Source organism: Chiloscyllium plagiosum, chromosome 28 (genome assembly GCF_004010195.1).
Source record: "Chiloscyllium plagiosum isolate BGI_BamShark_2017 chromosome 28, ASM401019v2, whole genome shotgun sequence".
Classification (NCBI taxonomy): Eukaryota; Metazoa; Chordata; class Chondrichthyes; order Orectolobiformes; family Hemiscylliidae; genus Chiloscyllium; species Chiloscyllium plagiosum.
Window position 1 is genome coordinate 47828870 of NC_057737.1, and position 23249 is coordinate 47852118.

A 23249-nucleotide genomic window follows, 5' to 3' on the forward strand; every position below is an offset into this window, starting at 1 on the left:
CAGACTGTAATCATTTAGGAAATACTTTTTTTTGCTACCAACATGGATAACCATTAATCTCTCCTCGTATTCCATTAGCCAATTTCTGCCCATTCACAGCCGTTGAAGCATATTTGATTCCTCCTCATAACTCCCAGCCCTACCCACTTTTGTGATCCAGCTGAAAAAGATATGGGGAGAGATTAAATGTGCTTTATCGAAGTAAACAGGATGCTGGAAGGACAGACCACGTCAGGCAGCATCAGGAGGTGTAGAAGTCAACGTTTCGGGTGTACCCTTTTTCAGGACTGGATGAAGGTTTACACCCGAAACGTTGATTTCTCCATCTCCTGATGCTGCCTGGCTGCTGTGTTGTTCCAGCCTTCTGTGTGTCTACCTTGCATTCCAGCATCTGCAGTTTTTTTTGTCTCTTATCAAAATAAAGACATACCTAATAGAATCATCAATCATAGAATATTTAGAGCACAGAGGGAAACCATTCAGCCCTATTTGTCTGTGCCACCTCTCTGCAAATACAACTTAACTAGTCCCATTCCCCCGTGATCTTACATTTTTCCTTTAGATAATTATCAAACTCCCTTTGGGGGTAATTATATAGTTAATAACACACCATGGATGCAGCGAACGAAGACTGGAAAAGAGGCGCACCGAAATACGATGAAACAAAGAACTGCGGATGCTGGAGGACTTAAACAAACAAAACCAGAAATAATTGGTGAAACTCAATTTCGTTGAGATATTATAACGAGTTACCAAATAATATTTAAATTCATGGCGAAATATTGCAAGCGTCTGAGATAGGAGAAGGAACAAATAAATGCTCAGAGCTCCCATGCGTCACATGGAGCAGCGATCAGTGGAGGGTGAGGAACAGTGATGACAAATTTCCCAAGTCAAAGAATGTGATCCTGAACCACTTTTGGGCATGTCGCCAGATGAGTAGAATTCTACCTTGATAATCTGTGCAAATGAAAGGCTGAAAATAAAGAGAAAGACTAAGGAAAAATTGATTAGATAATATGTTAAACAGCATTAAGACATTTAAACATTCGTGTTGCGCACTTTAAATTTCGTTGAGATATTTTTCAAATGCTTTAAAAAAACCCCCTAAACTCAATGAAAAGTGTGAAAGTTGTTTGCCCTTTGAAAAAAAAGAATTCGGGATCACAGCAGTTCGCTGGTGGCATGGGAGGATTTGGGGATTTGAGGTTAAACTGTGTTCCGAACAGTCAGAACATCTCAAGTGGTTTACAATGTAGCGCCAAGTCTCTTTGATTAAACATTACGAGTTTTTAAAGGATCATCAATCATAGTCTTAACTTAAAAAAAACACAAATAACGTCATTATAAACTGACATATTTTGGTGTTCCCTTTCTTTATGGAGTCGAATCCTAAGTCCAGAGAAAGAAATCGCAATGTTAGAGTACACAAACACAGCAGGATGCAAAATACAAGCTAGTTGGCAAAATAAACAAAACTGGAAAGAAGAAAAATATTTTAGTTGCATATCCAAGAAGCACTCTGTATCGAGTGGTCGCCTTTTTAAATGTTAAAGAAAACATTGGGGTGAAAATGCTGCGGGTTTAAATGGGATGTATCGCTTGCACGATGCAAGCTCCCTATTTTATTTGTTGGTGTGCTCAGCCCAGCGGCTGTGGGAGCCGGATCCTGGAATTCGGGATCAGGATGCGGGCGGCCAAGTGACGACCGGCCGGGCAGGTTGGTACTGGCGGATCCAGCTCCGCGCTGTGTGTGAGTGTCGCACCGGGTTTTGTGGATCTCCGCCTCCCCCTCCCCCTCCCCCTCCGTGCAGGAACTCCAATCCAGGCTCGCTCTCTATCGCCTCAATATGTCTCAAGATGGCCGCCAATGTGGGATCGATGTTTCAATATTGGAAGAAATTTGATTTACAACTGCTTCAGGTCAGCAGCGGTCGGGGGAGTTCGGGAGGGCGGCACGGCCCACCGGGTAGTCTGGACTTTGGGCCTGGCCGGACAGTGGCGGTATTGGCCGGCTTCGAGCGCCGGGATGCGGGCTTTTTGTGATTGATCAGGAATTGATCCCTCGGCTGCTTTTGTGTTCAATCATCGATCAGCCGCCAGCAGCCAAGATGGCGCCCGCGATCTGATCCGGGCCCTGAGGCCGAGGCCTGGCGGCTGCAGGGGCGCCTTTGCCCCACAGTTTATTGTAACTTTTCCGGCCGGGGGGCGGAGAGGGGGAGTCAGGTCGGCTGCCCTGAGGAGGAGGGAAAGTTTGAGCTGTAGCCGGCCTCTTCCCTCCTCCCTCAGAGAGCCAGCACCAAGCGGCTTCCATTTGGAAGCGCGCCGACACCGAGAGCCTCACAGTCGGACGGCTGTCCCCATGGGGAGCTGGCCGGAGGCTGCGATAGGCCGCGGCTTTCGCCGGCCGGGTGAAATGTGGAGCTGCGGCCAGGAGTCTGAAGGGGCGGCAGGGTCGGGGGGGGAGGCGGTCCCCCGGGTTTGAAGTTGCGAACGTGCCCCGGCCGGAGGCTTTCCAAGGCCCTGCTCCTCCCCGACGTCCGGAACTCGGGCGGACCGGCAATGGTTGCGGAGAGCGGCAGGATCTGCTCCGCTCCTGCACTTTGTGTTCCAGCTCGGGGGTTTTATGAAAACTTTTTTTTTTCTAATCAGGACGTCAGATTAATGAAAAGGGAGTGTTGACGATGAGCCTGAGTGGCTGCCCTCGGCGGCGGCTTGCAGCGTCTCATTGAGGCTCGTCGCAATGACGGGCTGGGGCAACAATGTGTTCTGGTGGTGTGCAAGATCGGGGATCACTGGATGGAGTTGGGAACAGGATGGGGGGAGGGGGTACCGACATTTGTTAAGGTGAATGTTTGGGGATTTGGGACTGGGATAGGGCGCGGCGATAACGATTCTGGGACTGGGATAAGGGGCAGGAGGGGTGTTGGGGATCCTGGACCAGGACAGGGTGCAGGATTGAAAATCTAGATTTGGAAAGGGTGTGGGATTGCGAATACATGATTGGGGGTAACTGGAACAGGGTGTGAGATTTAGGATGCAGAGCTAGAACGGTGCGGGATTGGGATCTGAGACTAGAACAGGATGTGTCATTGAAGATCACTAAATGGTTTTTGGGGGGGGGAACTGGATTGAGAAACTGCAATTGGAAAGGGTGTGAGATTGGGATGCAGGATTGCTGGTGAGGGAAACTGGGGCAGAGTATGGCATTTGGGATCTGAAACTGTAAAGGTATAGGGGATTGAGGATCCAGACAGGGTGCAAGGATTGGGAATGTGGGAAAAATTGCAGGATTGAGGCTCTGGGACTGGGAAAGGTGCTTGAATGGGATTTAGGATAGGGAGTGGAATTGGAGATCTGGGATTGGGGCAGAGTGTGGGATTCTGAATCTGGTATTGCAGTGGGTGCAGGTTTGGGGATCCCAGAGAGGATTGGGTAGGCTGCACTTGGGGCCCGAGGCTGCAGTAAGTGTGGGATTGGAGATCTAATTCTGGAAAGTGGTGCAGGGTTGGTGATCCATGAATGTAATAGGGAGTGGTATTTGGGGAGTGGGAATGTAATGGGACTTGGATTGGGGATATGAGATTGGGGACCTTTGATGGAAAGGTGTGTGGGATTGGTGATTCAGGGAAGGAATGTGTTGCAGGACTCGGGATTTGAAAATTTAATGGAGTGCAGGATTGATTTTCCTTGGCTTTAACAAGCAGAATTGTTGGATTGGTGCTGTACTGGAGGTTGGGCTTTGAAGATCCACAACTGTACACTGGAGAACAAGATTTGATTATCCACTGTTGTAATGGGGAGAGAAATTTCTGGCTGTAGTGGATTTGGGAATGCCATTGCTGTAATGGGTGTGAGATTTGGATATCTTGTGGGATGGGTCACAATTTGGGAATCTGGTTGCTGTGATGGTGAGTACATTTGGATCCTGTGCTCTAATGGAAGCAGGGTTTGGACATCTCATGCTGTAATGGAGAATTAAAGTTTGGGAATCTGTGCTGTTATGGGGAATGGAATTTGTGGAGCTGGTGCTGCAGCCATTGTTTGCACGATTGGAATGCTGGTGCTGCAGTCAGATTTGGGAGATGATGCAGCAGTAGGGTGCTGGATTTTGGAAATGCTACTGTCGTCGGATTGGAGAGCGGAAACTGCATTTGGATGCAGTGATGGGGATCTGAACAAGTAATGATGTCCGGTATCTTAATTGTGTGCAGCAAGGGCACTTAGTTGCTTGAATATGATGCAGTGTTTCAGTAATGGATTGCAGTATTTGGGCACAGTAACAGCAACAATTTATTAGGAGCCTTTAAGGACTTCATATGTGCATCATAAACCAAAATGTGACATTGAGCCCTACTGAGATATTAAGTGAGATGACCAAGAGCAAACATTTTCACAAGTGCCTTAAAGAAAGATAGCAAAGTAGAAAAGTTTATGGAAAGTATTCCATAGCTTCAAGCCTTGATACAGGAATTGAACGCTACTATACTGTCGATGAAATATTTTAAATTGGGGATATTCAAGGTATCAACATTGGAGATATGTGAGCTGGACAAGATTACAGAAATAAACAGAGCAAGGCCATAGGAGAAAGTGAGGACTGCAGATGCTGGAGATCATAGAGCGATTTGAAACCAAGAGAGAATTTTAAAATCAAGATGTTCCTTAACTGAATGTGTTAGTTATCAAGAACAACAATAGTTGGGAATTGGAATTTGTGTGAGTTAGGGACAGAGTTTCGGATGGCCTCAAGTTTTTGGAGGACAAAATGTGGGAGACTGGTCAGAAGTGTATTGAAATAGTTATATGTAGTAATGGATGCAGTAATGGAGTGGGATACAGGCAATCTCTGTTATTACAAAATGATAATGCCTGGACATCTCGTATACCAATGGGATGCTGCAATGAGTAACGATGATGAAGTGTACAAAAGAAGGCGATGTGCCATAATGCAATAGAGTAATCAAAATTTAAAGTCATAATGACATAAAATAAGGGGTAATGACAGTCAGTAGTATAGTTTGTTTTGAATGGCACTCGTAAATGAATACAATGCTGGAGAGCATCTTTTGCACAGTGACAGTTCTTTGATAAATGGATAAAGTGATAGATCTTAGATATAGTAATGGTTCAGCAATTCAGATCAAGTTGTTGGATTAATTGGTACAATAACAAAGCTTTACCAAATGTGTTTATAATGTGTTGCTGCACATTATAGGATCTGGCAAATGATTACATTAGGTGCAGCTTGGTTAAAGAAACAAGGTTGGGTCAGTTGGGACTGTGTAGTAATCGTGCTGTGATAAGTGGATCCAACATTCAGGTTCTGGCATTGAACACAAGATGAGTGTTTTTGGATATGAAACTTTGAAGTCCTTCTGGTTGAACATGGTTCTGAGGTTTTGGTTTTTTTTGGAGATAGGCTGAAATTACTTATTTTTGTCTGAGAATAACAATTCACTTGTGCTTGAATTGTGCTTGAAAACATAGTTTGCATAGTATGTGAACAGTCTTGAGACATAGGAAAGCTCTTTTTGTAACTAACCAATAATGTGGGTCTAAGACATCTTTTAATTGTCCTTGTCCAGGTTATTTCGAATATCTTAAGTGAACCAGGCAACTGCAATTGTGAAATAGTTTAACCATGTGTATTTTTGGGCTATTGGTGTTTTCAGTATATGTAATTATTTCAAATTTTTATAGTGCTTAGGCGGCAGGCTGAATCACTTTTTCATTAATCCTCCTCTGTTTGTTTACTGAAGCATACTTTGAAGATGAATTCTGACTAAGCGTGTCTGGTATGATAATCACAGTGCGTGTCTATGTATTGTTCCATACATTTTTACAGCTTTAGTGGGGGTTGGTGTTGTAACCCTTTCACCCTCTAATTTGTTCCCTGTTGCAGAAGCATACAAACATTGTTAAATATATATGCTAACATTTTGAATATAACTCTTTGGATTTTGAAGATAAATTAACAAAATAAAAAGTGATTAAGCATCAACATTTATGAATTTACTTGCATAAACTAGATTGGTTTGGCTACTGCAAGTCTGCAGCTTGCGTTATTTTAAAATGTTCTTTAAAATCTTGGTATATACTCTTTAATTATAGAATAATTACCATATGGAGATAACTTAACTTAAATGTAATGTTCCTGTTAAAAATAATTTGAATTTGTATTTGGTCATTATGGGGTAATTTCCCCCAGCTGCTCGAGTAAAAATACTGATAGCGAAGAATGATTAGACCTGAGCTTCGTTAAACTAGTGTTTTTTTATATATAAAATTACTGCAAGTCTATTAGATACTCATACAAGCCTGAAATTTCAAAGCTAGCTTTGGCCATCTGCCAAATGATAATTGCTGAGGTATGGGATGTGAAAGGGGTTTACGCTTGATGAAATAGTTTTAAAAAATTGGGCATGTTAGTTTGATTATTTTCCAAGGCTAATTTTATATCTATTACAGTTAAAAGAAAATGACCATTCTCACTCTAATTCTCTAGTGCAGTTTGTTTTATGCAAACAAACTGTAGTCTTAGCAGAGCGAGAGAGAATGAATCTTTCAGCATTATATTGAAAAGCGTTGTCATGGTGCAGTGTGGTAAAATTCTATTTCCGTACTATAATTACAATATTGTACATAAAACATACATTTTAATAAATATTCTTGCCTGACAATTTATTGGAGTTGAGTATAGACTGATTACAGGGACAATTCAGAAGTTTTACACATTTTAGCTTCTGAATTTAAGGTAGGGTAGTACTTGTTTTATAGATGCTATGTTTCGACATAATATTTATGCCAGTTACTTTTTGAGGTGAAAAATATATACGGCGAAGAGACTGGAGTTGGCTTCTAGTTAATTTCACATGTGAAGTTTCTGTTGAAGCAGCTTTGAATTCTAAATGTGCATAAACCCTTCCTTGACAAGGCAGAATAGCTGCCTTTGTGTTGAACATTCTTGAGATGGTGAGGCCCCTTGGGCTGTACTTGACACCTAGATGATTGTGAAGTGCTTGGCTGAGGACTATGGCCATCTTTCTTTCCTCTTTGAATTGCATAAAACGAATGAAGAATTTTCGGTTTTGAACTAACATAATGTTTGGATAGATTTTCTGTTGGTCAATGGTTATTTTTAAGAATAGTGAAAATAGTTCAGTAAACTTTCACTTGAGAGTGAGAAATTTGGATTTATTTGTGATTTGAATTCGCTAAAGGCAGCTCTTGCTCACACAGTTTAAGTTTGACCTGCTACTTGGAAAGATAACAGTTTAAATTAAAAATACTATTAATAAGGAGTTCCTTTATTTATGTAGATTTACATTACTTCAAGTTCAGATCGAATTCAATTCTGTCAGAACTGTTACAGTTTAAAGGAGGTACCACTAGTAATCTGTTGAAATATTAACGATGAACTAATTACAATTTAAATAAGAGATTTGTTTTTACAGTTGATTGTTAGGAAGCTGGAGAATCTCTGCTGAAGAGTTGTTGTCAGTGATCTACGGGTACAGAAACAGAATGCACATTTTGTTTGTTTTCTCCCAGTTGCAATCTGGGTTGAAAGATCTTTGTTCTTTGAACAAACATCTACTCTAGGAAATGGCACCTTTGCGGTTTGCAGAACTATCAGCAGACAATGAAATTGTTAAAGTGAATGAATTTAGTGTTGTATTAAACATGATTTTCTACTGTTTTTATTTGATACTATATCTTTCATTGCATTCTGTGTACAAATTTGGAAGCTTTGTCACGCTGTCACTAGTTGAATGATTTAGATGAGTACAGAGGAACCTCGATTATCCGAATATCAATTATCCGAATGTTGGATATCCGAAGGAGATCTTGTGGTCGCGATAGAAACATTACATCAATGACATGTTTCCAGCACTGATCATGTCTTTTGTTTACAGTGATTAAACAGGCACCATCCCCAAATGACTTACCTCCTGCCCTCTCTCTCCCCCCACACTTTCCCTGGAGTTCTACAGAGGGGTGTACCTTAAACCCCCCTTCCCCAGATAATCTCTTCAACATTGTCCTGTACAGAGTAAAGGTGGAAACTGCCAAAACGTTGCAGTAAAAAGTTGTGTGTGTGTGTATGCGCTATTTGGAGACTTACCCACAAAGGCAGCAGCAGCAGTCTTGTTGGTGTCTAATCTGGCTGCCCCGGAGAGGGGGAGGGAGTATCGGACGGGGGTGGGGTGGGGGCTTGCACGAGGTGTGCTGCTGCCTCGTCTCCTGAATGGGGAGTGGACTTAAAAAAAACTCTGAGCCCCAGAGGAAAGGCATTTAATCGATTTAACTGAATAATCAATTATCCGAACGAAATAGTGCCCACTCATCTCGTCCGGATAATTGAGGTTCCTCTGTACTTGTATTTTCTTCCTCTGTCTCCGCTTTGTCTAAGTAGTGATTTATGTTGAGCTTAATTCATGTAGCTATCTGCTATCACATGTATTTCATGGACAAACAATAATTTGTATTTAAGTAGCATCTCTAGCTAGTGGAGTTAATTAGCTCAGTTAGCTGGACAGCTGGTTTGCAAGCAGAATTATGCTAATATGTGGGTTCAATTCCTGCAGTGGCTAAGGTCACCATGAATGACTGTCCTTCTCACACTGTCCCCTTGCCTGAGGCGTGGTGGCCCTCAGGTTAAACTACCACCCATCATTTCTTTTTAATGAGAGAGTAGCCCTATGGTCCTCTGGATTATGGCCTCTTGACTTCTACTTTACCTTAATGTAATGAGGTGGCCCAAGGTGCTTTCTAGAAGCTATATGAAGCAAAATATGAGACCAAGCCCAACTATGTGATGACCAAAGGTTTGTGTAATATTAGGTTTAGAGAAGAGTGAGGTAGAGAGAGGGAGAAGTTTGAGAGAATTCCAGAACCTGGGGCCTGGATAGTTGAAAGCATGACCATCCAGTAATGGAACAGTTACAATTAGGAATGCACAGGAGGCTGGAACTAGACAAGTACCGATATCCTGGAGGGGTAAAAGTAACATTTTCTCTCAGGTGTGCAACCGCTGTGGAATTCTGTGCATGTGATGACACTTTAGCTACTAATTTTGAAAGTTGATGCAGGAGGTCTACACCAACATAAAAAACAATTTGAAGGAGTTAAAGTGCCAGTGGAGATGAGGTAAGGAGAGTGTAGACCAGGAGAAAGTAGTTTCCACACGCTTCAGTTTGTATGCAGTGTGGAAGACCAGTTGGAGTATATTAGAATAATTATGCTTGATAGGAACAAGACCATAGTTGACGGTTTTGGTAGCAGAAGAGTTGAAGTGGTGCAGAAACAGACAATGCTACAGAGGTGGGAATAGGTGTATTGGTCCAGATTGGTTATTAACTGCTACCGTGCCATTGCTTTCCTAATTATTTGTATTACCTGCATGCAAGCTTTCATGTTGGTGAGTTTTGAGAAGATTTGTAGCTCAGGTTGAGATTCTGGATGTAAGTTTGCTTGCTGAGCTGGAAGGTTCATTTTTAGACATTTCGTTGAACGAACACATGGACGTGGACCCCATTTACCACCTAAGAAAAAGACAGGAACTGACATCACCACAGGAAATGACATCACCAACCCAAGGAAACCTAAGCACATAAATAAAATGTGGGTCACTAACAGCAGTGCTTCACCGGAGGCTCACTGATGATGCTACCTGATATGGTGACGAAACGTCTGAAAATGAACCTTCCAGCTCAGTGAGCAAACTTACGTCTAAACTTTAATGTTCCTTGTATGAGCACGTCCAAAGCTCCCTGAACTCCAACATGTACAGTTTTCGTGCCTTGTTTAAACAAAACACTGCTTTCATATTCTTGAACCAAAGTGAACAACTTCTTATGTTATGAGGAAGTTATGAGGAACTTCTTATGTTATGCTTTTTTTCACTCCGTGAACTTATTTACACCTTTTTGTTTTCCCACAGCTTGGACACGCTGTTAGCTCTCTGTCATTAGCAGACTTTGATACATGATTCTCTTTCTATTGATGTTTAAGCCATTATTGTAGATTGAAAATAGCTAAACGTTTACTGGACAGCAGGGATCTCTGCTCCTATCTGCTTTGGAAGATCAATGGCAGGTTTGTCAAAGCATTGCAGAAGTGTCATGTCACTAGCTATAACTTGGTGGCAAGAAAGATGGCCTAACTGCAGCATCCTCTTTCACACCAATATGTCCAGCATCAAGGTGGCTTCACTGAGCAGAATATGGCTTTCGTATACCTGACGCCAGATGCCTGAAGCAATTTCTGTACTTGGAACTAGGCCCCATCAGGAGAGCAGTGGAAGTGCTTTTAGGGATGTCCTCAAAGCTAACCTGAGCTGGTAAAACTAAAAGGAGACCCAGGATTGTGACTGACCAAAATGGAGAAAGCTCATTCGGGAAGTCATCAAACAGTTTGAGAAACTTTGGTAGTACATAAAGGAAAAATTGAGGAATTCGAAGAAAGTTCAAAAAAGCTCCAAACATAATCTGCCGTCCAGGTAGCAGAGTCTGCAGATCATGCGGTGGACACATCAGTCATCTCTGAATTCATGGAACCAGTGTGGAAGCAAGTCATCCTCCACCTCAGGGAATGCCTAAGAAGAGATCCACTTCAGACATCGGTTCCAAATCCACGGTCCCATACCTTGTGTATTAGTTTTTTGTGCAGCACCTAATCGAATAACTTTTGGAAATCCAAGTATACTACACTATATACCCTAGTAGTTATAACCTCAACTGCTTTAAGTTTGTAAAGCATAGCATACATCTTGTAAAACCTCATGTTAAAGCAAAGTCTTGTTCTAAAATATACAGTGCTTTTCTAACTGTATTGTTAGACTCCGGTCTGTTCATAGTTTTTTAATTGGGTTTTTTGTGCCCTTGGATCCCTTTACGATTGACACAAGGTCTTGCATATATACATTTTAAAGGAAATATTATTTGTACACAACCTGTATGTTGCTTTGTGGCATGTTCCCAGTTGTTGCGCAGCTGTGTGATTTAAAGGGAGCATTGTGTCAAGTAAGATTGTTCTCTTCAGGACCACCTAGGACACTAAAGTGTCAATCAGTGATCCTTGCTCCTTTCCAGAAATGAAACTCACTTTGCACTCAAGGGTAAAACTGGTATCTATAATATTATCTATAATATCTATAATATTTTGACCGTCCAGCTCCTCGCTGTAATGTAGGACGGCTGTGCCTTTTTGGTGTAGATAGAGAGGTAAAAACAATGACTGCAGATCCTGGAAACCAGAGTCTAGATTAGAATGGTGCTGGAAAAGCACAGCAGTTCAGGCAGCATCTGAGGAGCAGTAAAATCGACGTTTCGGGCAGAAGCAGTATTCCAGGTGTAAATAGAGAGCTGAACCTGTTTGCTTTTACAAACATACAATAAGCAAGAAAAGACCAGCAGGCCCAATGCACATTTTCTTGGCATAATAACCTCCATGCTATTTCTATCATTTCTCACAGTCGTACATTCTTCTGGAAGAGAGAAGAAGCATAGGAAGATCTTGGATCTATTTTAAGGAAAAAAAAATAGTGATTTTTTGACCCCCGGAATTGAGGTCCTGATAATGGGTGACGATTGCTCTATTGACACACTGAATACTGAGATGCCACACACAATAACATTTATTTAAGATTGATAACTTTGTGCAAGCAAGTAACTTCGAACATAGTAGAACTTGTTCTACTATGTTTTCTTCACTGGAGAGGGGGAATACGTGCTTTATCTTTTTCTGACTGCAGTTAGTCAGCACATTGTGTATGTTTCTGTTATCCCAGTCTTAACCTGTTTTGATATGACATTTAGCTGAGAGAGTTTATGCTTTAGTGAATAGCACTCAGTGTTAAGATTCAAATTTTTCAAGCTTCCCAGCTGCTTTGTCTTTATCTCCACGGTGGCAGCAGTGCTAACAACTGTGCCACCGTGCCACCGTGTGGGCGGCACGGTGGCACAGTGGTTAGCACTGCTGCCTCACAGCGCCTGAGACCCGGGTTCAATTCCCGCCTCAGGCGACTGACTGTGTGGAGTTTGCACGTTCTCCCTGTGTCTGCGTGGGTTTCCTCCGGGTGCTCCGGTTTCCTCCCACAGTCCAAAAGATGTGCAGGGTCAGGTGAATTGGCCATGCTAAATTGCCCGTAGTGTTAGGTAAGGGGTAAATGTAGGGGTATGGGTGGGTTTCGCTTCGGCGGGTCGGTGTGGACTTGTTGGGCCGAAGGGCCTGTTTCCACACTGTAATGTAATCTAATGTAATCTAATGTAAAATGAGATGTAATTTGATGGACTCCAGTTACAGCTATTAACCGAGCAGTTGTATTGGTGTTAATGCCAACTTTGTCTAGCATTACACCAATCTAGTGTTCATACCAACGTTGATGTTTTAATTCTCGTTTTGCTACTCTCTCACCCGTTCGAAAAATCTGAGCAATGGTGTGAATTCCATTTTCTATCAACAGAGAACCGAGCACAAAATCTAGGTTAATACTCCTGTGCAGTACTGAGGGGATATTGTGCTGCCACTGCTGCTATATTTTGGATGAGACATGAGCTGAGGGGGCAGACAAGGGCTCAGTTTAATGCAAAAGACTTTGTGGCACTGTTTGGAGAAGAGTCGGGAACATCTTAGATTTCCTAGCTATTATTTATCTCTTGATTTGCATGACTGAAGCATATTATCTGGTTATTATCTAATTGTACTTTGTGGACCATGCATTACTGGTTTTCTGTATTACACTAGTAATGTAGAACTGGACTGTACTTCAATAGTACTTTATTGGATTTAAATGCTTTGGGAAGTTTTGAAGTTGTAACATGGACTGCGTGAACGTATTCTTTGTGTGACTTGCAAGATTAAGAGCTGATAGAGGAATCAAATGTGCTTCAGTGCCTCTGTTAATTGGTCACTGAATTTTGTTGAGACAGTATGCTAGCTCCTTCTACTGTCTGCTTCTGATATTTCACTTGTTTCGTGACAGTAAAATACTTCAAACTAACCACTGCTTAAACATCCATGTGTTTTAAGGAGGGCCTCCCTGGTTTGATAACACCTGTATTGCTTTGCTTTAGAGGTAGATATTCAGTGCTTGGATATGGCTGGAAAAATTTAAAGCTAAAAGCAAATTTTTGGTAGTGTTAGAATGACATATGCTTAACAAAATGCTGTGTATGAGCAAAACCCTGTGCATTGTTGTCTTTTTTCTATTGCCCAACAAGTATTCTCAGGGCCTTCGAATTTTTCCACATGTAGCCTTCCTTCTGTGCTCCTTAAAGTGAAATTCTTAATTTTTTATTCTGCTTTTCTAGTCCACTAAATGCTTCTGTTTAACCACTGTCAGCTTCCGTCATACAGTATGGAAACAGACCCTTTGATCCAACCAGTTCATGCTGAATATAATCCCAAACTAAATTAGACCCACCTACTTCTCATATCCCTACAAACCTTTCTTATTCATGTACTTATCCAAATGTCTTTTAAATGTTGCAATTGTGCCCACTTTGACTTTCCTAGCTAACAAGGGTTTCCACACTGTTCTTTCACCAGTTGTCCCAGCCCATTACTCTGAAGTTCATTGTGACTTCTCCTTACAGTGCTCCTAAGTTCAGTAAGTTCCTTCTCAGTCAGCTAATGAGCTATTCCCTGCTGAGTGACCTAGAAAATAGGAGCAGGAGTAGGTCATTTGGTCCTTTGAGTCTGCCATGCATCATAATCATGGTTGATCATCTAACTCCGCATCCTGTTCTACTTTCTCCCCAAATCCTTGTTGCCCTAAGAACTATTTCAAATTCCTGAAAATTCGAATGTTTGGGTCTCAACTGCTTTCTGTGGTAGAGAATTCCTTAGGCTAACCATGCTTTTGTGAAGAATTTCTCCTAATCTCAGTCCTAAATGGGCCACCTGTATAAGTATGTAAGTTATCTCACTGAGCTTGAAGATTTGTTTTCGGAAGTTTAGTCACCGTACTAGGTAACAACATCAGTGAGAGTCTCTGGTGAAGCGCTGGTGGTATGTCCCACCTCTCTATTTGTAGGTCTTGGTTTCTTAAGGTGGGTGATGTCATTTCCGATTCTTTTTTTCTTTTCAAGGGAAGGCAGATAGGATCTAAATTGATTGTTTATTGAAGGAGTTCTGGTTAGAATGCCATGCCTTTAAGAATTCTTGTGCATATCTTTGTTCCTTGGAAAAAACCAAGACTTATAAATTGAGAGGCGGGGCATACCGCCAGCGCTGCACCAGAGACTCACTGATATTACCTAGCATGGTGACAAAACATCTGAAAACAAACCTTCAAGTAAGATAACTTAGGTAATTATCATCAATCTGAGCTGCAAATCTTCTCAAAAAAGGACTATCTGTATCCTTAGACTATGATCCTTGGTCTTGGACTCTCTGGTCATCAGAAACATTCTTTGTGTATTTACCCTGTCTAGTCCTGTTAAAGTCCTCTAAGTTTTTGTCTGAGATTCCACACCCTCCCCCATCAAGTTCTTCGAAACATTGATGAATACAATCCCAACCAGTCCCATTTCTCTATGTACGTTAGTCTTGCCATCCCAGAAATTGGTCTGGTAAAGCTTCATTGCACTCCTTCTGTTGTCAGAATATCCTTCCTTAGATAAGGAGACTAAATTTGCTCACAGTACTCGAGGTGTGCGCTCACCAAGGCCCTGTACAATTGCAGCACAACATTCCTGCTTCTGTACTCAACCTGTCATTGTGAAGGCCAACAAGGGATTTGCCTTCATCACCTGATGCACCTGTCTACTTGCGACAATGTACAGGAACACTCAGGTTTCATTGCACTTCCCCCTTGCCTAATCTGTCGCCATTCAGATTATAATTTGCCACCTTGTTTTTGCTATTCAAACATCTATCACAGCTCCTAAGCAATTTTGCGTTGAAAGCAAAACAAGGGAAAGGAAAGACCATAAGAAATAGGAACCAGTGTAGGCTATTGGTCCCCTCAATTCTGCTCCACCAATTAGTAGGATCATGTCTGACCTGACATACCTTGCCCACTTTCCTGCAATTCCCAATCAGCCTTGATTTTCCTACAGGTGAAGAATCTATCTATCTCAACCCTAAATGTACATAAGCACTCTGTCCCACAGCTCTCTGTGGCAAGGAGTTACAAAGACCCTCAGTCCTCTGAGAGAAGAAATTCCTACTCATCTCAGTCTTAAATTGGCATCTGTTTATTCAAAGGCTATACCCTCTGGCTGCAGACTCTCCCATGAGGGAAACAATTTCTCATAATTTCCTTGTCAAGCTCCTTGAAAGTTCTATTTGTTTTAATGAGATTATCTTTTGTTCTTCTGTACTTCAGTGAATAAACCTGTTTAGCCTTTGCTCATAAGACAATCCCTTCATACCAATGATCATCATCATAAATCTTCTCTGCACTGCCTCCAATGAAATTAGGTATTTCCCCCTTAAATAAAACAAAATCTGCTCACAGTTCTCTAGATGTGGTCTCATCAGCATCTTGTTCAGTTGCTGTAAGACATCTCTACTCTTAAACTCCAAACCCCTTGAAATCAGGGCCAAAATTCCATTATCCTATCTAATCAGCTGCTGATTAGCTTTGTGTGCTAGCTTTGTGTTTCGTGCACAAGTGCCCCAAGTCTCTGTGGATTACATCTTTTTGCAGTTTTTCTCCATTTAAATAATGTGATATTCCTTCCAAATGAACAACTTCACATCTTCCCACACTATACTGCCAACTTTTTGTCCATTTACTTACCATTATCTCAGCAGAATGCTTCTGCTAGCTTATATGTCTATCAAAACTTGTCTTTCTACCTATTTTTGTGTTGTCTGCAAATTTGGCTATTGTACATTCTCTTTCTTTCTCAAAGTCATTCATGTATAATGTCAACAGTTCTGGTCCCTGCACAGATGCTTGTGGAACTCCACTAGTTACAGGTTGCCAACTGAAAAATAACTCCATATCGCCACTCGCTGGTTCATGTCCATTAGCCAGGCAGTCAGAACAGCAAAGGGGATAAATGTGAATTCCTTGCTCCTCTTAAAAATTCTAACCACCAAATAAGCTAGCAGAAGCATTCTGCGTGGTTAAGTTATCATTTCATACTTTTGGTGAGGATGACACGGTCTGAGAATGGAGCTACAAGGTGGCGGGACTTGTTAATGATGCCACTCGTTGCTACTGGGAGATGTAGAGAGATTAAAAAGTCAGCAGCTCAAGTAAAGCTGGATAATATTTTGATATTTCTAAGGAACCTCAGTGCTCCTCACCTCTAAAGTAGCAGGATGGTAGTCTAATAATCCACAACTTCCAATTTCCAGAGTTACAGATGAGTCGGATTAAGATCTATGGTGTTCTACCTCCAGATAAGCAATCTTGTAAGTGAGGCAAGAAATGAAAAAAGGTGTTCTTTTTGGATTTTTTTTGTCTATTTGGTGTTTTATATTAACTTTGTGCTTGTATTCAGTACTTGATCGACATTCCTGGAATATAACCTGAGTATGTACATCAGTTTCTTTGGAGTAATGCAGTTTTGCTTAATGTAGTAAATTTCATGAATAGAACTACAGTATTAATTTCGGATCACCCTATTCGTGGTACGCGTAACTAAATTACCTTGAACAAGATTGAATGTAGCTGCGGTGTTTCCTCTAATCTGTTTGGATACAGATAATGTTAATGGTAGGTTTCTTTTTCCTAGGATGAGGGATTTCAAGACGAGGTGAGAGGAGAGAGATTTTAAAGACAAGAGGGACAAATGTTTTACACAGAGGGTGGTTCGTGTGTGGAATGAACTGCCTGAGAAAGTGGTGGTGTCATCCCATTTCCCCCTCAGTTGAAGCAAAATGCTTGGTATAGTTTTACCTCCTTCATCTTTACTCTGGGCCCTGGAGGGAGAGAGAACGATTGCCCACGTGCACAGAGACATGAGTTCTCGATCTTCTCTGGAAGAGCAGTTTCTCAATGAACTATACAGCCATTTTACACGGAGGAACATTCAAATAAGGCAAGATACATATTAATTGGATGACCGTTACAATCAGCGAGCGTCAAACAGTAAAGATTAAGCCATCTGCTGTTACACAATGAATGTTCTTAACCTTGTTAACTGGCTCTACGTAATGAATACTTTTCACCTTGTTAACTGACATTACATACTGAATGCTACCTCATCATGTTAAATGGATCTACATAATGAATGCTTTTCCACCTTGTTAATCCATTACCCTTGCCTCCAACACCCCATTGGTAACTGACTTCTTATCTGAGTCATGCTCAGGTGAAGTTCTTGTTTCACAAAATGCAGAACTTAACTCTTTCCTTGCCTGCTTATACCTTATACACATTCTTATTCTCTACTTTTATCATTTCATGATAACCACTGGTACTATCAACTTTCATCAGACTCTTGACAGCCAGTATTTAAGCAAGTTATTGACACGCAGCATACAATGATTATAACAACAAAAAGAACGAATCCGTTACAGTAATTAGAGTTTGAAGAATCCTCCCATGTGGAAAAAAGATTCACCAGTAAAGTTCTTAAATCCACAGTCCTTTGTGACCACTCCATCCCCTTCAAGTTGAGTGGAAATGAGCCAGTTCTCCGAAACTCCCTTTAGTAAAATCCAACCTGAAAAGAAAATTCAGTCTGTTCCTGCATCACTCCTTGGAGAACTTAGATTTTTTGGATAGGTACAGTTAAATGCATCGCAAAACTGAGACTTTCATCCTTGCAGAGATGCTTCAGTTGGATGCTTCTGCTCTCTCTCTGCTGTTTAAATGTAACAAAGCCAACTGGCTGTTGTGATGTTAGCTTGATCAGTGAACAGTCATAGCCCTTAAATGATTGAAAGTGAAGGTAAAGCTCACATGATTTAATGTCCATAGGAAGGCCACTGACACAATGTGTACCGATCTGCTCTTCACTGTTGCTAGCTTCTTCACTTTTCATGCTCATGACTGGGGAGCTGATTGAATTTGTTGGATCAGGTTGTGGAGGGGTCCGAAGGCATGCTTTACCTGTGAATGGAGAAACTCTAGAGATGATGTTGCCTGCTGAAATGTTTTTGCATTTCCTATCTCGTTCCTTCCTTGCCAAGGTGGTTATGAGTTTGAAGAAAGTCACACATTTAATTACACTAAATTGTGTCTGCCAATTTCAACCTTCTCAGTCGTCTTTGATCTGTTCACTATTTATGACAGTATCAAGCTTTATACAATCCATAAGCTTCTAAATTGTACTGCCAAAACAATTCAGCCAATTGTAAACAACAATCGTGGTCCTAAAATGAAACGCTTGGGGGACTCCATTCAGGTTATTCAAAACTAATTTTCCTTTAACAAATTGATATTTAGCTAATGTGAACGCTGTCAGGATAAGTATTTCAAAAGCCTGGAACAGCAAGAAAACAACAAAATGTTTCCTGTGTTTTAGCAATTGGAAGAGGCAGTTTCAGTTCAGATTTAAATTTCAAATATTGGTGGGAACCAAATGCAGAATATTTTAAAATATTTTCTCTAAATGAAACCTCCCAAATAAAACCGTTGGATTTACAGTGACAACTTTGGTAGAAATCGACATTCTTTGAATTTGCAATATGAAGGGAGCCAATGAAGTCTTAACAGAAGTTAAGCAGCTCAGCCTCAAGTTCTGATATTCTCTAGAAAATCTTAACAAAACATCAAACTAAAAATGCATTCTTCTTTTTGTAAACACTCTGCACAGCAGCAGCAAAGATATTTTAATACAATAATCTGATCTGACTAAAGTACAACCACTGACCCAACTGTTCCTTTTTAAACAGGCATTGTAGAATTTTGAACACATCAAGGCTGAAGGCACTCAATTTGTTTTAAGGTTACGAGTTTGATAATTTTAAGGACGTAATGTTGTACAATTACAATGCAAAAACAACATCTGCCCCACTACACAGCCCACAAAACATATTGAATTGAGATTGTGATTCAGACAAGGCAAGACACTTAGTTAAAAGGATTTTCTGAGCTAGTATTTTAGCAAACCAAAGTTTTTAAACATTAACCACTCTGAGCATGGCGCAATCTACATTCTTTTTTCAACCCAAGTATTAGTGCAATCGTTTTTCAGCACTTCTCGTTTCTTTTTGCATCCTCTGACTGAAATTACACTTATAAAAAGAGAAAGCTCTCGCAGCGGACCACATCTCGCTGCAATCCAAACCACACTCTTCACCCAGATCAAAGACTCTCAGAGCCTCAAGTTTCGCCACTGGGGGATTTTCTCACTCTACTCCTCAAGGGGGGCTTGAACCTCGCTGAAATGCAGAGGACTCGAACCTCAATTACCCCCCTTTCCACCCCAGAGGATTGGAACCTCAGTACCGCACAGAGGACTCGAACCAGAATTACCCACTCAGGGCAATCAAACCCAGTGTGGGTAAAATGCTCGGAGACACGGTACAGAGGAACCTCAATTATCCAAACAGGATAGGTGGGCACTATTTCGTCCGGATAATTGATTATTTGGTTAATTGATTCAGTGTCTCTCCTCTGGGGCTCGGAGTTTTCTGAAGTTTCCTTTTTCTTCGCTCTGCCTGCCTTGCTGCCCCTCTCTGTCTCAGGGTTTGTTTCTGAGCAGACACACACCTGTGAGTAAGGCACCTGCCCCGCCGCAATCCACCATCAGTTCAATGGAGTTGACACAGCGAGCACTTGCTAAGTTGCTTCCTGTTCTGGAGACTAGGCAGCAGCACATCACATGAAGGCCCCCCCCCCCCCCCCCCCCCCCCACCCGTCTGTCCTCTTCTAATCCCATCCAACCCTGCTCTCTGTCCAACCCATGCATCCTAACTCCTGTCAGACCCCTTGTCAGGGTTTGGGGTACTACCCTGTGTAGAACTCCAGGGAAAGTATGGGGAGAGGGTGGGTGGTCAGTCATTTGTAGAAGGTGCCTGGGCTCCCATCGATTTTCAAGACTGTTCTCAGCAGCATTTCAGTAAGCCGAGTTCATTTTTAATCATTGTAAACAAAAGACGCAATCAATGTTGAATCACCTCTTTGACGTAATGTTTCTATCCGGACCTTGAGATCTTCTTCGTGTAATCCAAAATTTGGATAGTTGATATTCGGATAATCAAGGGTCCTCTGTTTAGTTTAACTCCTCCATCTTTATTCCGGGCCCTGGAGGGAGAGAGAACAATTTCCCATGTGCACAGAGACATGAGTTCTCTGTCTTCTCTGGAAGAGCAGTTTCTCAGTTAAGTATATAGCCATTTTAGAGGGACGAGCATCCAGATAAGGCAATATACGTATTTATTGGGTGACCATACAGCAGAGTGGGGTGAGGGGGTGGTGGGGGTGGAGGTGGCTCACGTAGGAGGGGAACAACAATCGGCGAGCATCAACAGTAAAGATTAAGCCATCTGCTCTTACACAATGAATGTTCTTAACCTTGTCAACTGGCTTCACGTAATGAATACTTTTCACCTTGTTAACTGACTTTACATACTGAATGCTATATTGTCGTGTTAAATGGCTCTACATAATGAATACTTTTTTACCTTGTTAACCTATTACCCTCGCTTCCAGCACCCCATTGTTAACTCTAAGCTCTTAACTGATCTGAGTCATGTTCAACTGAACCTCTTGTTTCACAAAACTCTGAACTTAACTCTTTCCCTGCCTGCTTATACACAACACAAATTCTCAGTGGATGTGAGCACAATTACGACGTTGAAAAGACATTTGTATATATTCATGAATCGGAAAGATTTGGTGGGATGTGGGCAGGAACAGGCAAGTGAGACAAGTTTAGGTTGGGCTTATGTTTGGCATGGACTGGTTGACCATAAGGGTTTGTCTTTGTGCTGTATGACTCTGACATCGTCAGTGCAATAAAGTAGGCTGCGTGATCTGCTGGGTATTCTTAACATTCTAGGAATCTGTGGGGTCCATCTATCATGTTGCTCTTAGTACTATTTATGGTTGTCCCGTCTTACGTGAGCTACCTCCTCCACTCTACTGCATGTGGCATCTGTGCTCTGCTCTTGCTGAGTGCCAAGTCTGCCTCGTGCTGCTGCTGCTCCTTCACTTTGTCTTCATCATGGTATCCCCAGCATAATTCTGTTTTTGGTCTATATTGTTTACAAACTAAGTGTGTTACTGGTCTCGATTATATCAAGTGAATGGTCTGGCACAAGGTAGACTACAAGGGAGAGAGCTGATTGATGAATAGTAGGTAAGGCAGCTAAGTCCTTCCAACCTCTATTGCTTATAATACGTTTTTGGCTTCAAATCTGTAAGGGTAGTCCACGGACTAGGAAAGAAAGGCCACAGATAACTGGTTTAATCTTAATATAAAGTATTCTCCAAGGTTTAATTTACAGAGGTAAACTATGGCAGAAGAGCCCAGAGTTCGGTTTGCTCCATGTGGCAGGCTGGGAACAGTTCCAACATGCACAAAGTATCTCCAGCTGCACCTCTTAGGAGCTTCAGAGGAGGAGCGGTGGATGTGGATACTGTGGAGCATCCGCGAGGCAGAGAGTATTGTGGATAGCATGTACAGAGAGGTGGTCACATCGTAAATCAGACTTTGTAGGCAGGAAGGGAATAGGTGACCACCAGCAGAGCAAGAGAGATAGGCAGGTAGTTCAGGAATGTCCCTGTGGCCATTCCCCTGCAAACAGATATACTGTTTTGGATTTTGTTGAGGGGAATGACGTATTAGGGGAAAGCAACAGCAACTGGGCTCGTTGTACAACGGTTGGTTCTGCTGCAGAGGGAAGGGGTTAAAAAGTGTGCCAGCGCAATAGTTGTAGGCAACACTATTGTAAGGGGAATAGACCGGTGTTTCTGTGGCTGCAGTGAGACTCTAGGATGGGATGTTGCCTCCCTGCTGCTAGGGTCAAGGATGTCTCAGAGTGGGTACAGGATGTTCTGAAGGGGGGAGGATCTACAGCCAGTGTTTGTGGTACACATTGTTACAAAGGATATGGGTAATAGGGATGAGGTCTTAAAAGCAGAATAGAAGGAGCTAGGAAGAAAGTTAAGAAATCGGACCTCGGAGCCACGTGCTCGTCAGATTGGAAATAACAGGATATACTGGATGAATATGTGGCTGAAAAGATGGTGTCGGGGAAAGGTTTCAGATTCCTGGGGCATTGGCACCAGTTCTGGCAGAGGTGGTACCTATTCAAATTGAATGGGTTACACCTGGGCAGGACTGGGATTGATGTCCTGGGGGAGTGTTTGCTAGAGTGGTTAGGGAGACTAAATTAATATGCCAGAGGGTGAAGAACCTAGGTAAAGAGTCAGAGAAGGTGGGAGCAAGGACAAAAACAAAAGGTAGAAAAGGGAATAAGAAAAGTGAAAGGCAGAGAAACCAAGTACAAAATTCAAATGGGGCTATTGAGAAAAATAAAAAGTGTGCCTTAATGCATTGAGCATTTGCAATTAAGTAGGTGAACCAGTCGTGCAGATGGATGGAAACGGGTACGATATAATAATTGAGATTATGGAGACATGTCTGCAGGGTGACCAGGGATGGAAACTGAATGTCCCAGGGTATTCAGTATTTAGGAAACACAGGCAAAAAGGAAAACGTAGTGGAGTAGTATTGCTGGTTAAAGAGGAAGTTAACACGATTGTCATAGAGATGTACAGCATGGAAACAGACCTTTGGTCCAACCCGTCCATGCCGACCAGATATCCCATCCCAATCTAGTCCCATCTACCAGCACCTGGCCCATATCCCTCCAAACCCTTCCTATTCATATACCCATCCAAATGCCTCTTAAATGTTGCAATTGTACCAGCCTCCACCACATTCTCTGGCAGCTCATTCCACACACGTACTATCCTCTGCATGAAAAAGTTGCCCGTTAGGTCTCTTTTATATCTTTTCCCTCTCACCCTAAGCCAATGCTCTCTAGTATTGGACTCCCCGACCCCAGGGAAAAGACTTTGTTTATTTATCCTATCTATGCCCCTCATAATTTTGTAAACCTCTATAAGGTCACCCCTCAGCGTCCGCACTCCAGGGTAAACAGCCCCAGCCTGTTCAGCCTCTCCCTGGAGCTCAGATCCTCCAACCCTGGCAACATCCTTGTCTTTCTTTTCTGAACCCTTTCAAGTTTCACATCATCTTTCTGATAGGAAGGAGACCAGAATTGCATGCAATATTCCAACAGTGGCCCAACCAATGTCCTGTACAGCTGCAACATGACCTCCCAACTCCTGTACTCAATACTCTGACCAATAAAGGAAAGCA

General features: G+C 42.0%; 1 protein-coding gene across 5 annotated transcripts in view; it reads left to right on the top strand.

Moving 5' to 3' along the window:
- The first annotated feature begins 1697 nt into the window (after positions 1 to 1697).
- LOC122564179 (protein CASP-like) overlaps positions 1698 to 23249 on the top strand; it is a 601305-nt gene continuing 579753 nt past the window's right edge. The window contains exons 1-2 of one of the 5 annotated variants that reach the window (XM_043718857.1): positions 1698 to 1923; positions 16701 to 16721. In XM_043718857.1, the coding sequence (XP_043574792.1) occupies positions 1861 to 1923; positions 16701 to 16721 (84 nt within the window). In that variant the 5' untranslated portion in view covers positions 1698 to 1860. The remainder of the gene's footprint in view (positions 1924 to 16700; positions 16722 to 23249) is intronic. The other 4 variants (XM_043718861.1, XM_043718858.1, XM_043718860.1 and 1 more) reach the window with 4 other exon arrangements.